The 13679-nt window shown below is 39.0% G+C and overlaps 1 protein-coding gene across 5 annotated transcripts in view; it reads right to left on the reverse strand.

Moving 5' to 3' along the window:
• The window catches only part of WDPCP (WD repeat containing planar cell polarity effector), a 518809-nt gene that overhangs the window by 135763 nt on the left and 369367 nt on the right, over positions 1-13679 (reverse strand). For 4 of the 5 annotated variants that reach the window (XM_032653049.1, XM_032653048.1, XM_032653047.1 and 1 more), the window contains one exon: positions 11612-11669. In XM_032653049.1, the coding sequence (XP_032508940.1) occupies positions 11650-11669 (20 nt within the window). In that variant the 3' untranslated portion in view covers positions 11612-11649. Of the gene's footprint in view, positions 1-11606; positions 11670-13679 lie in introns of those variants that run through there. The other variant, XM_032653051.1, reaches the window with a different exon arrangement.

Genomic DNA, 13679 nt, shown 5'->3' on the forward strand with positions numbered 1-13679 from the left:
TTTTGTGAAAAGAGACATCTTGGGGACATGGTAAGAATATAGGAAGAATTGATGTAAATTCTGACACATTATGAAGAGAATTTAATACATGTAAAATATCTGTAAGACTTCCAAATTCAGCTCTAAAGTTCAATAATTTTATGACTTTTGTTAGCGAATATATGTGAAATCATTCTGTTTATTTAGAAGTTACTCAGTTTCTGTATTAGCTCCTTTGCCTGGACACCCTGATGTTACGTCTCATGCTAGAGTAAATTTCTGCATAAAATCTTTTAAAGGCAGTATTTAAGAGGATTTAATTCAAAAGTATTTTTTTAAGATTTTTTTTTTGATGTGGACCACTTTTAAAGTCTTTACTGAATTTGTTACAATACTGCTTCTGTTTTATGTTTTGTTTTTTTGGCCATGCGGCATGTGGGATCTTAGCTCCCTGACCAAGGATCAAACTCACACCCCTTGCACTGGAAGGCGAAGTCTCAACCACTGCACTGCCAGGGAAGTCCCCAAAAGTGTTTTTGAATAAAGCAGTTCACCTTCTAAGAGAATATTCAAACTTATTTTTTCAGTATGGGTTTGTACTATTAGGTGGATATGCATAAATGATTTCTTTTTCAGAGTTGTATGTTGTCTAGAATTTTGTAGTGTTTTAATTTGGGTTCTGTCTAATCATATGTCATCATATACATAGAATTTATTGCTGAAAAGACTTAGACTCTTCTAGTTATATCTTATTTTATAGTTGAGCAAACTGAGACCCCAAAAAGTGACTTAAGATGTCAGATGGTTAGTCTTGACTAGTTTAACTAAAACTAGAACTCAGCTTTCCTGACTGCCACCTTAGTAATCTTAAAGTTTGTAGCACTGTACTGCATGAATCTATTTGTCTATCCACATTTCAGGATTATTGATACAAATTTTTTTTGCTGTACTCCATACTAGCCAAGTTAGCACATATTCCATTTATTCTTATCTTCATGGTTTCATTAGCTACTCTTAATATAACATACCAACCCTCGGGCAAAATTCTTCATTATTTACTTGCAGAAAATGTAACTGGGAACAATTCTGTCCTGTATCAGCACAGTTTACTAGTCTAACTAATAAGTAAGTCAGAGAAGAAGGTTTGAGACATTGACTCCTTTCTGAAAAGGAGAAAAAGTAGGGGAAAGCCCAAATAGTTTAATGTTTGCACCTTTCTCCATAGGAAAAGATTATTGTTATCTTTTGCTAAGTTACTGTAAATTTATGACTAGGTGAGTCCTGAAAAGATGACACCTTGTTTCATAATATTGTGTATTTCAGAATTCAAAAACATGTTAAATATTTAAATGATAGAAAGGTTTGACCTCAAAATCAATACCTAATTTAGAGAAAATCTATATGTAAGGCAATTAAGAATTGATATTACTTAATATGTCACATTGTGTGATTGACAACATTATGTCACTACAGAAAGTAACAAAGGTTGGATAAGCGTGCATTCTTAGGAATTTTACTGAAAACTTTAAGTCTCTTTTAAGTTATACAAGTGATACAGTCTTGTATAGATCTCTGCAGCTAAGCAAAGCAGTTAGTCTTTAATGCACTTATAATTATGAAGGGTTTAATAATTATGAAGGGTTTAGGGTTATGTCTTTCGACAAAGATGCTTAGAGGTGGGAAGGTATAGGTCAAAACTGACATCATGACACAATTAATATAAGACAGGTAAAGTAGAGCCAAAATTAGGTTGGCATGAATACATCTCCTAAGTCAAACAAGTAATATAGCTTCTAAACCACAATGTAGGTAAACAGTTAACCACAACTTCAAATATTAATAATGAGAATTTAAGAGAGTCTTAACTTTCATGCTTTTATCATCTATAGGTATAATTTTATACACTTGTACAATGGTACCATGATTTTATAGTAAAACCAATAAGGCATTTAGGAAGAAGATAACATAAAAAAATTCAGGCTTTTGAATGGTGTTTAATGACATGGGAATGTAGGCACAATATACCACTGGGTAACAAAAAGGAAGATAAATAAATGACTTGAGTTTTGTTAAATATATGCATAAGAAAAAGAAATAAGTTGACTAATATTATCAGTTATCTCTGGGTGATAATAATTTTTTTTTTTATTTTCTGCCGAACAGTGTAGCATGCAGGATCTTAGTTCCCTGACCAGGGATCGAACCTGCCCCCTGCAGTGGAAGTGTGGAGTCTTAACCACTGGACAGCCAGGGAAGTCCCCAATATAATGAGTAATCTTTATACTATATTTTTAATATTGTATTCTCTAAAGTTCATCACTATGCACAAATAATCTTTCATATCAATTTCAAGATATATTTTAAAAGGAGATTGCAACTTATAAAGCTACAGCCTTTTCTAGCATAGTATCTGAAAGATCATATATGATAAGTGTATTTGGAAATATAATGCACTTGGAAGAATTTCTTAATATTCAGACAGCCACATTACATGCAGCTGGGAATTATTTTTGAATAGGGTTTTAAAATTATTTCCATTTCTGTGCATATGAGGATTATATAGAGGAAGTTGTCCCCCCATTTTGCTTATTGCTTCTTCTAAATACTATTCTTCAAAAGTCATTGTAACAGATGAACTTGTAGCTTTCCCAAGTGGTGACTGCTTTTAGTTATAGGTGTTTTGCTGGGTGTATGCTCACCTCAATTAAGATAGTTCCCAGACTTTCTTACAGTTAGGTGTAGCTTTGTGACCAGGATCTGTCCAATGGGATATGAGCAGAAGTGATGTGTAACAACTCCTGGGTTGTACCTAAATGAGAAAAGAGTGTGCCTTCCTTCTTTTTCCTCTTTCTTGAAGGCAGGACTGTAAATCTTCAAAGATACAGAAAAAATACCCTAGATACAACAAAGCAACACGATAGAAGGAGCCTAGTAATCTGATACCAGGATGCCTTACCAGTCCTTACCACCTCCCAATAAAATTCTTTCTTAAATCATTGTGGTCTCTTGCTACAGCAGCCTGACTGTTACATACTTAACATTGTGGTGGCATTATACCACCACTAGCACACTACCAATGAAGCTCATTTTACCCTGGCAAGTTTGATTCAACATTGTATTGGAGGTCCTAGCTAGAGCAATCAGGGAAGAAAAAGAAATAAAAGGCATTCAATTCAGAAAGGAAGAAGTAAAACTGTCTCATTTTGCAGATGACATGATATTATATGGAGAAACTAAAAAGGCCACCAAAAAAAATGTTGGAACTAATAAAAGAATTCAGTAAGGTTAGAGAATACAAAATCAATAAACAAAAATCAGCTGAGTTTCTTTATACTAGTAATGAATTATGAGAAAGAGAAATTAAGAAAGCAGTCCCATTTACAACTGCATAAAAAATGAGAATAAATTTAACCACAGAAATTAAAGATCTATACACTGAAAACTATAAGACTTTGATGAAAGAAATTGAAAATGACACAAATGGAAAGATAGCCCATCTTCATGGATTAGAAGAATACTGTTAAAATGACCATACTACCCCAAGCTATCAACAGATTCAATGCAACCCCTATAAAAAGTTCCAATGGCATTTTTTAACAGAAATAGGAAAAACAATCCTTAAATTCGTGTGGAACCACAAAAATCCTTGAATAAACAAATCCTGACAGAACGAAGCTGGAGGCAGCACACTTCCTGATTTCAAACTATACTATAAAGCTACAGTAATCAAAACAGTATGGTACTGGCATAAAACTAGACATGTAGATCAATGGAATAGAATAGATAGATACATCAGCTAATATTTGACAAGGGAATCAAGACTACTCAACAGGGAAAGGATAGTCTCTTCAACAAATGTTAGTGGGAAAACTGGATAACTGCATGCAGAGAAGTGAAACTGCACCCTTATCTTACACCACTCACAAAAATTGACTCAAAATGGATTAAAGACGTAAACATAAGACCTGCAAACATAAAGCTCCTAAAAGAAAACATAGGTAAAAAGCTCTGTGACACTGGTCTTGGCAATGATTATTTTTGAAATGACAGCAAAAGCACGAGTGACAGAGATAAATAAGTGGAACTACATCAAACTTAAAAGCTTCTGTGCAGCAAAAGAAACAGTAAAAACAATCGAAAATATCGGCAGAAGACCTGAATAGGCATTTTTCTTAGCGAGACATACAGATCGCCAACATGTTCACGAAAAGGTGCTCAACACTACTTTTAACCAGGGAAAATGCAAATCAAACCCACAATGAGTTATCATCTTGCACATTTTAGAATGGCTATCATCAAAAAGAGAAGAGATAATAAGTGTTGGTGATGACATGGAGAAACGAGAACCCTTGTGCACTGTTGGTGAGAATGTACACTGGTACAGGCGATATGGAAAACAGTATGGAAGTTCCTCAATAAATAAATAGGACTACCGTACAATCCAGAAATTCCACATCTGGGTATATTTACAAAGGCAATTAAATGGATATTGAAAAGATATCTGCACTCCCTTGTTTACTGCAGCATTGTTCACAATAACCAAGACACGGAAACAACCTAAATGTTCCTCAATGGATGAGTGGATAAAGAAGAGGCTGTGTGTATATAACTACATACAATGGAATATTCTTCAACCATGAGAAGGAAATCCTGCCATTTGTGACATTTGGATGGACCTTGAATGCATTATGTTAAATGAAATAAGTGAGACAGAGAAAGACAGATAGTACTTAATACTGCTTATATGTGGACCACAAAAAGCTGATCCTATAGAAATAGAATACAGTGGTGGTTACCAGGGTTGAGGGGTAAGGGAATTGGGGAGATGTTGGTCAAAAGGTACACAATTTCAGTTATAAGATGAATAAGTTCTGGGTACCTAACGCACAGCACTGTGATTATAGTTAACAGTACTGTATTGCTTTATTAAAAATCACTAAGAGTGGGGCTTCCCTGGTGGCACAGTGGTTGAGAGTCTGCCAATGCAGGGGACATGGGTTCGTGCCCCGGTCCAGGAAGATCCCACATGCTGTGGAGCGGCTGGGCCCGTGAGCCATGGCTGCTGAACCTGCGCATCTGGAGCCTGTGCTCCGCAACGGGAGAGGCCACAACAGTGAGAGGCCTGCGTATTGCAAAAAAAAACCAAAACAAAACAAAAAAACACTAAGAGAATAGAGTTTATTCTCACAACAAAAAAAAAATGGTAATTATCTGATGTGATCGAGGTGTTAGCCGACACTATGGTGGTAATCATATTGCAATATGTAAGTGTATCAACAACACACTGTGCATCTTAATTTACACAATGTTATATGTCAATTATATCTCATTAAAGTTGAAAATCAATAAAAAAACTATCAACAGAAAATAAGTTCATAGGAATAATTATTAATAAAAGCTGTGCAGGACAATTATGAGAAATTAATGAACATCATTAAAGATGGTCAAAGACCTGATAAAAGGAGAGTATGCCACATTCATGACAGGAATATTCAATACTGTAAGGATGACAATATTAGCTTTATGCAATTTCACTTAAAATACCCATGAAGTTTTCATGAAACTTGACAAAGTAATTCTCAGTGAAGCTCATATGGCAGAGCATAGCACATGAACAGCTAAGGAAATTTTGAAGAAAAACAAGGTGGGGGAAGATATCTATTAGGTATTTCTTACACAATTCTGTGATGAAAGACAGTGTGGATTGGTACAGGGATATACAAATAATCTATGCTTAAAAGGCTTTCTTCCCCTGAAAACCCATCTGCTCACTGACTTTCAAAATTTTCTACTTTTCCTTTTTTTCATTTTAATTTTGTATTATAACTCTTTCCTCATGCACTCCTGTATTCATTCATTCAGCAAATACTTATTGAGTTACTTACTGTGCAAAGGTCTATACCAAGTGCTATGGATTCAATTTAGCCTCTGTTTATTAAGTCCAACATCTGGGCTTCCTCAGAGGCTGCTTCTACTGATTGCTTTTTTTTTTTTTTTTTTTTTTTTTTTTTACTGTTTATGGGTCATACTTTATTTCATTAAATGTCTTATAATTTTTTGTTCAAAATTATGTTAAGGGGGGATCAAGATGGCAGAGGAGCAGGAAGTGGAGCTTACTGCCTCCGACAAATACATAAAAAATACATCTACAAGTGGAAAGATTTGTACAGAACATCTACTGAACGCTGGCAGAAGACCTCAAACTTCCGAAAGGGCAAGAAAACCTCCACGTAACTGGGTAGGACAAAAGAAAAAAGAGCGAAAGGAATCGGGATAGCACCTGTGCCCCAGGGATGGAGCTGTGAAGGAGGACAGGTTCCTGCACCCTGGGAAGTCTCCTCACTGGTGGGGAGATCAGCCTGGATGGAAGAGTAGCTTTGGAGCCTCAGAGGAGAGCATACCAGTTTGCTGTAGGCAAAATGAAGAATGACATGAAGAAGTGGTTGGTACTGCCACCCTGTGCTCCTCAGCCTCAGATGCTCAACCGTTGGTGCAGGCAGGGGCTGGGTGCTGAAGCTCAGGCTTTGGAGCTCAGACCTGGGAGAGGACCACAGCTGGCTGTGCGGACACAGCCCGAAGAGGCTGGAGTGTGGCAACTGAGGGTACACTCGGAAGAAGCTGGGGCCCACCAAAGAGGCAAGGCTCCATTGGGGGTGCAAGGGAGAGGGGTGGGAGTGGGACCTCCATAGGAGCCTCTTTCTCTGAGTTCACTCTCAGGCAACAGGACACCATCTACATGAGCTCCAGGGGTGGGTGCAAGCCACCAATGCCATCCTGGGTTCCAGAGATGGGCATATGCTGCCGCCTCCGCTAAGAGTCCTGCAAGTAGGTGCCAATCACTACCCCCACTGTCCCATGAGTGCACGGACCACTGCTGCTGCTTTGAGACCCACAAGAAGACACTAGTCACTGCCCTCACTGTCCCGGGAGTGTGTGAACTGCCACCACCACTAAGAGACATGAGAACAGGTGCCAATCACTGCCCCTGCTGTTGTGGGAGTACGCAGGCAGCTGCCTCCACTAAGAGATGTGGGCACAGGTGCAGGTTGCTGTACGTGCCATCCTGGGAGCATGCACAGGCCACCACACCTGTACACCCCCATTTCAAGGGGATAACAGCCAGCACATGCTGAGGAAAGAGGCATAAAGAATCCAAACTAAAAGCAGCCCCTTGATTGTGGACAAGATGGCAAAGTAGAAGAACTTGAGCTCACCCTCTCATGAAAACACCAAAATCACAGCTAACTGCTAAACAACCACTGACAAAAAAGATTGGAACCTACCAAAAAAGATATTTACATCCAAAGACGAAGAAACCACAACGAAATGGTAGGAGGGGTGCTTTCATGATATAATGAAATCCCATACCCACTGGGTGGGCGACGCACAAACTGGAAAATATATCACAGAAGTTGTCCCACAGGAGTGAGTTCTGAGCCACATATCAAGCTCCCCAGCCTGAGGATTTAGGCTAGAGCATTTGGCTTTGAAGGCCAGTGGGCCTTGAATGCAGGAATTCCACAGGGCTGAGGGAAACAGACTCCACTCTAGAAGGTGCACACAAGGTTTCACATGTACAGGGACCCACACAAAGCAGGAGCCAGGGCTAAACTCACCTGCAGGTCTTGGAGAGTGTCCTGGGGAAGCAGGGGTCAGCTGTGGCTCACTGTGGGGGCAAGAACACTGGTGGCGGAGGTCCCAGGGAATACTGACGGGTGTGAGCTCTCCTGCAGGTTGCCATTTTGGCACCAAGAGCTGGCCCCACCCAACAGCCTGCAGCTCCAGTGCTGAGACACCTCAGGCCAAACAACCAGCAGGGTGGGAACACAGCCCCACCCATCAGCAGATAGGCTGCCTAAGTTGTACTGAGCTCACAGCCACCTCTAAACACACCCCTTGACATGACCCTGACCACCAGAGGGACAAGACCCAGCTCCACCCACCGGTGGGCAGGCATTGGTCCCTCCTACTAGGAAGCCTGCACAAGCCCCTGAACCAACCTCACCCAACAGGAGGCAAACACCAGAAACAATAGGAACTACAACTCTGCAGTCTGTGGAAAGGAAACCACAAACACAGAAAGTTAGACAGAATGAAACGACAGAGAACTATGGTCCAGACAAAGGAACAAGATAAAACCCCAGAACAAGTAAGTGAAGTGGAGATAGGCAATCTACCTGAAAAAGAATTCCGAGTAATGATAGTAAACATGATCCAAGATCTCAGAAAAAGAATGGAGGTACAAACCAAGAAGATACAAGATATGTTTAACAAAGAGCTAGGGGCTTCCCTGGTGGTGCAGTGGTTGAGAATCTGCCTGCTAGTGCAGGGGACACGGGTTTGAGCCCTGGTCTGGGAGGATCCCACATGCTGTGGAGCAACTAGGCCCGTGAGCCACAACTACTGAGCCTGCGTGTCTGGAGCCTGTGCTCTGCAACAAGAGAGGCTGCCAAAGTGAGAGGCCCATGCACCACGATGAAGAGTGGCCCCCGCTTGCCACAACTAGAGAAAACCCTCGCACAGAAACGAAGACACAACACAGTAAAAAAAAAAAAAAAAAAAAAAAAAAAAAAAAAAAAAACTAGAAGACTTAACAAACAAACAGAGATGAATAATATAACTGAAATGAAAAATATACTACAGGGAATCAACAGCAGAATAAATGAGGGAGAAAAACAAGTGAGTTGGAAGACAGAGTGGTGGAAATCACTGCTGCAGAACAGAATAAAGAAAAAGGAATGAAAAAAAAATGAGGACAGTCTCAGAGACCTCTGGGATAACATTAAACACACCAACATTCACATTATAGGCATCCCAGAAGGAGAATACAGAGAGAAACGGCCTGAGAAAATATCTGAAGAGATTACAGCTGAAAACTCCCCTAACATGGGAAAGGAAAGACTCACTCAAGTCCAGGAAGTGCAGAGTCCCAGGCAAGATAAACTCAAGGAGGAACATTCCAAGACATATTAATCAAACTAAAACATATTAAAGACAAAGAGAAAATATTAAAAGCAACAAGGCAGAAGCAACAAACAACATACAACGGAATCCCCATTAGGATATCAGCTGATTTTTCAGTAGGAACTCAGCAGGCCAGAAGGGAGTGGCACCATATATTTAAAGTGATGAAAGGGAAACTCCTACAACCAAGAATACTTTACCCAGTGAGGCTCTCATTCAGATTTGACAGAAATTAAAAGCTTCATAGACAAGCAAAAGCTAAGAGAATTCAGCATCACCAAACCAGCCTTACAACAAATGCTAAAGGAACTTCTCTAGGTGGAAAAGAAAAGGCCACAATCAGAAACAAGAAAATTACGAATGGGAAAGCTAAAGGTAGGAAAGACTCCATACACAAATATGATATCAAAACCAGCAATCGTGAGGACAGTACGAATGCAGGATATTGGAAATGCCTTTGAAATGAAGAGAGCAGCAACTTGAAATAATCTTGTATATATGTAGACTGCTATATCAAAACTTCATGGGAACTGCACACCAAAAATCTACAACAGATACACAAAAAAGAAAAAGAAATCCAAACACAATACTAGAAATAGTCATCAAATCCCAAGAGAAGAGAAAAGAGGAAGTAAAGAAAAAAGACCTACAAAAACAAATCCAAAATTAACAAAATGGCAATAAGAACATACATATGGATAATTACCTAAAATGTAAATGCATTAAATGCTCCAACCAAGAGACACAGGCTTGCTGAATGGATACAAAAACAATACCCATATAGATGCTGTCTAAAAGAGACCCGCTTCAGATCTAGGGACACATACAGATTGAAAGTGAGGGGATGGAAAAAGATATTCCATGCAAATGGAAATCAAAAGAAATCAGGAGTAACAATACTCATATCAGACAAAATAGACTTTAAAATAAAGACTGTTACAAGGGACGGACACTATAAAATGATCAAGAGATCAATACAAGAAGTAAATGTAACAATTGTCAATATATATGCACCCAAAATAGGAGCATCTCAATATATAAGGCAAATGCTAGCAGCCATGAAAGGAGAAATCAACAGTAACACAATAATAGTAGAGTACTTTAACACCCACTTACATCAATGGACAGCTCTTCCAGACAGAAAATCAACAGGGAACATATTAGATCAGATGGACTTGATATTTATAAAACATTCTATCCAAAAGCAACAGAATACACATTCTTCTCAAGTGCAAATGGAACATTCTGCAGGATAGATCACATGCTGAGCCACAAAGTGAGCCTCGGTAAATTTAAGGAAATTGAAATCACATCAAGCATCTTTTCCAACCACGGTGCTATGTGATTAGAAATTAATTACAAGCAAAAAAGTAAAAAATACAAGCACGTGGAGGTTAAACAATATGTTACTAAACAACCAATGGATCACTGAATAAATCAAAGAGGAAACTAAAAAATACCTAGAGACAAATGACAATGAAAACACGACAATCCAAAACTATGGGATGCAGCAAAAACAGTTCTAAGAGGGAAGTTTATAGCAATACAATCTTATATCAGGAAAGAAGAAAAATCTCAAATAAATAATCTAACCTTACACCTAAAGTAACTAGAGAAAGAAGAACAAACAAAACACAAAGTTAGTAGAAGGAAAGAAATCATTAAAGATCACAGCGGAAATAAATGAAATGGAGAAGAATAAAACAATAGAAAAGATCAATGAAACTAAAAACTGCTTCTTTGAAGAGATAAACAAAATTGACTCATGAAGAAGAAAAGAGAGGGCTCAAATCAATAAAATCAGAAGTGAAAAGTTACAACAGACACCACAGAAATACGAAGGACCATAAGAGACTACAAGCAACTATATATCAACAACCTAGAAGAAATGAACAAATTCTTAGAAAGGTACAACCTTCCAAGACTGAACCAGGAGGAAATAGAAAATATGAACAAACCAATTACAAGTACTGAAATTGAAACTTGATTTAAAAACTTCCAACAAACAAAAGTCCAGGATCAGATGGCTTCACAGGCAAATTCTATCAAACATTTAGAGAAGAGGTAACATTGTAGAGGAAGGAACACTCCCAAACTCATTCTATGAGGCCACTGCCACCCTGATACTGAGACCAAAGATACCACAAAAAAGGGCTTCCCTGGTGGCGCAGTGGTTGACAGTCCACCTGCTGATGCAGGGGACATGGGTTCGTGCCCTGGTCCGGGAAGATCCCACATGCGGAGTGGCTGGGCCCGTGAGCCATGGCCGCTGAGCCTGCGTGTCCGGAGCCTGTGCTCTGCAACGGGAGAGGCCACAACAGTGAGAGGCCTGCGTACCGCAAAAGAAAAGATACCACATAAAAAGAAAAGTATAGGCCAACATCACTGATGAACATAGATGCAAAACTCCTCAACAAAATACTAACAAACCAAATCCTAACCAAATACATTAAAAGCATCATACACCATGATCAAGTGGGATTTTTCGCAGGGATGCAATGATTCCTCAATATCCACAAATCAATAAATACGATACACCACATTAACAAATTGAAGAATAAAAACCATATAATCATCTCAATAGATGCAGAGAAAGCTTTTGATAAAATTCAGCAATGATTTATGAAAAAACTCTCCAGAAAGTGGGCATAGAGGGAACTTACCTTAACATAAAAAAGGCCATATATGAAAAACCCACAGCCAACATCATTCTCCATGGTGAAAACCTGAAACAGGAACAAGACAAAGATATCCACTCTCACCACTTCTATTCAACATAGTTTTGGAAGTCCTAGACACAGCAATCAAAGAAGAAAAAGAGGGGCTTCCCTGGTGGTGCAGTGGTTGAGAGTCTGCCTGCCAATACAGGGGACACGGGTTCGTGCCCCGGTCCGGGAAGATCCCACATGCCATGGAGTGGCTGGGCCCATGAGCCATGGCCGCTGAGCCTGCGCGTCCGGAGCCTGTGCTCCGCAACGGGAGAGGCCACAACAGTGAGAGGCCCGCGTACCACAAAAAAAACAAAAACAAAAACAAAAGGAAAAGAAACAAAAGGAAACCAAATTGGAAAAGAAGAATAAGACTGCCAATCTTTGCAGATAACATGATACTACACATAGAAAGTCCTAATATGTTACCAGAAAACTACTAGAGCTCATCAATAAATTCGGTAAAGTTTCAGGATACAAAATTAATACACAGAAATCTTGTGCATTTGGGGTTAATATATACACCACTATATATAAAATATGTAATCAACAAGGACGTACTGTATAGCACAGGGAATTCTATTTAATATTCTGTAATAACCTATATGGGAAAAGAATTTGAAAAAGAATGGATATATGTAGGTTTATAATTGGATCACTTTCCTGTACACCTGAAACTAACACAACATTATAAATCAACTATTCTGCAATATAAAATAAAAATTAAATTTAATTAAAACAAAATTTTGTTGAAAAACTGAATTTAAGTAATATGTTTAAATATTATAAATATTTAATAAATGTGTAAATGTTAAATATATTATTTAATATATTTAAATATAATGTGGCAACTCTGTAAATCACTCTTCTCCAAGGTTTGTTGTTGCTATTTGTTGTTTGGTAACTTTTGAACTAATTCTGTAAAGTCTATATATCCTTTGTTGTGTGCAGCCACTGAAATCTCTTTTCAGTTACCTAAATAGTCATCTACAGATTGGATAAAGATTTTTAATCCTAGAATCCTATCTTGGAATCTTTTTGGGTGCGGGTTCTGTGTTTTAGGGAACCCCTTGAATGCTCAGCTAGGCATTTTACAACTCAGCTTTAGCCTCCACAGCTTGCATGCATAGAGCCTCCAGATCAGCCAGAGGTAAGAATTTAGGTGACCATCTCATATATTTCCTAAGAATGCACACAGTCCCGGGCATGCACACAGTAGTATACAGAGTCCCAGAAAGATTTTCGAGCTTTTCAAATCTCCTATGGATATCTTATTCTCTAGAATTTCCTTTTTAGCTTTTTGGTTGGCTTATTGTTTGCCCCAGCACTTATTTACCTTCTCAGGCAGCCAAAATCTTAAACAACTGCCTCTAATAGTTTTCCACAAAGCACCCTGGGGAAAAGGCTTTTTCACAAAGAGTGAGCTTCCAATCAGGTCAAATAAAGAAAGGCTTACACAAGAGGTCTTCCAAGGAACCATCAGTCAAATAATGATAGTTATCTGGGATTGGGACTTTGAAGGACCTCCAATCCTGTTCTTTACTCTCTGCCGGCTCCTGGAGCTGCTGATTTTCACCAGGATTATGGGCTGTGGTTTTCAAGGCTACTGTGGAGCTGGGTGGTGGGGCAGATGCGAGAAGGGCAAGTTAAAACACTACAAAGAACTTCCCTGGCAGTCCAGTATGTAAGACTCCATGCTCCCAATGTAGGGGGCCTGGGTTCAATCCCTGGTCGGGGAATTAGATCCCACATGCATGCTGCAACTAGGAGTTCCCATGCCACAACTAAGAAGTCCACCTGCCACAACTAAACAGGCTGCAACAAGATCCCACATGCTGCAACTAAGACCCAGTGCAGCCAAAATAAATAAATATTTAAAAAAACCCAACAACACTATAGAACTTGCTGTTCTTACATGAAATTCAGTTGTTTTTCTTGAAACCCTCCCCAGATTGCTGCATTTGGTTAATTTACAGAAGTCTGATAAAGAGAAAGCAATAAAGGAAACTGAGAAGGAATGACTGGAAA

This window comes from Phocoena sinus, chromosome 13 (genome assembly GCF_008692025.1).
Source record: "Phocoena sinus isolate mPhoSin1 chromosome 13, mPhoSin1.pri, whole genome shotgun sequence".
NCBI classification, from domain to species: domain Eukaryota; kingdom Metazoa; phylum Chordata; class Mammalia; order Artiodactyla; family Phocoenidae; genus Phocoena; species Phocoena sinus.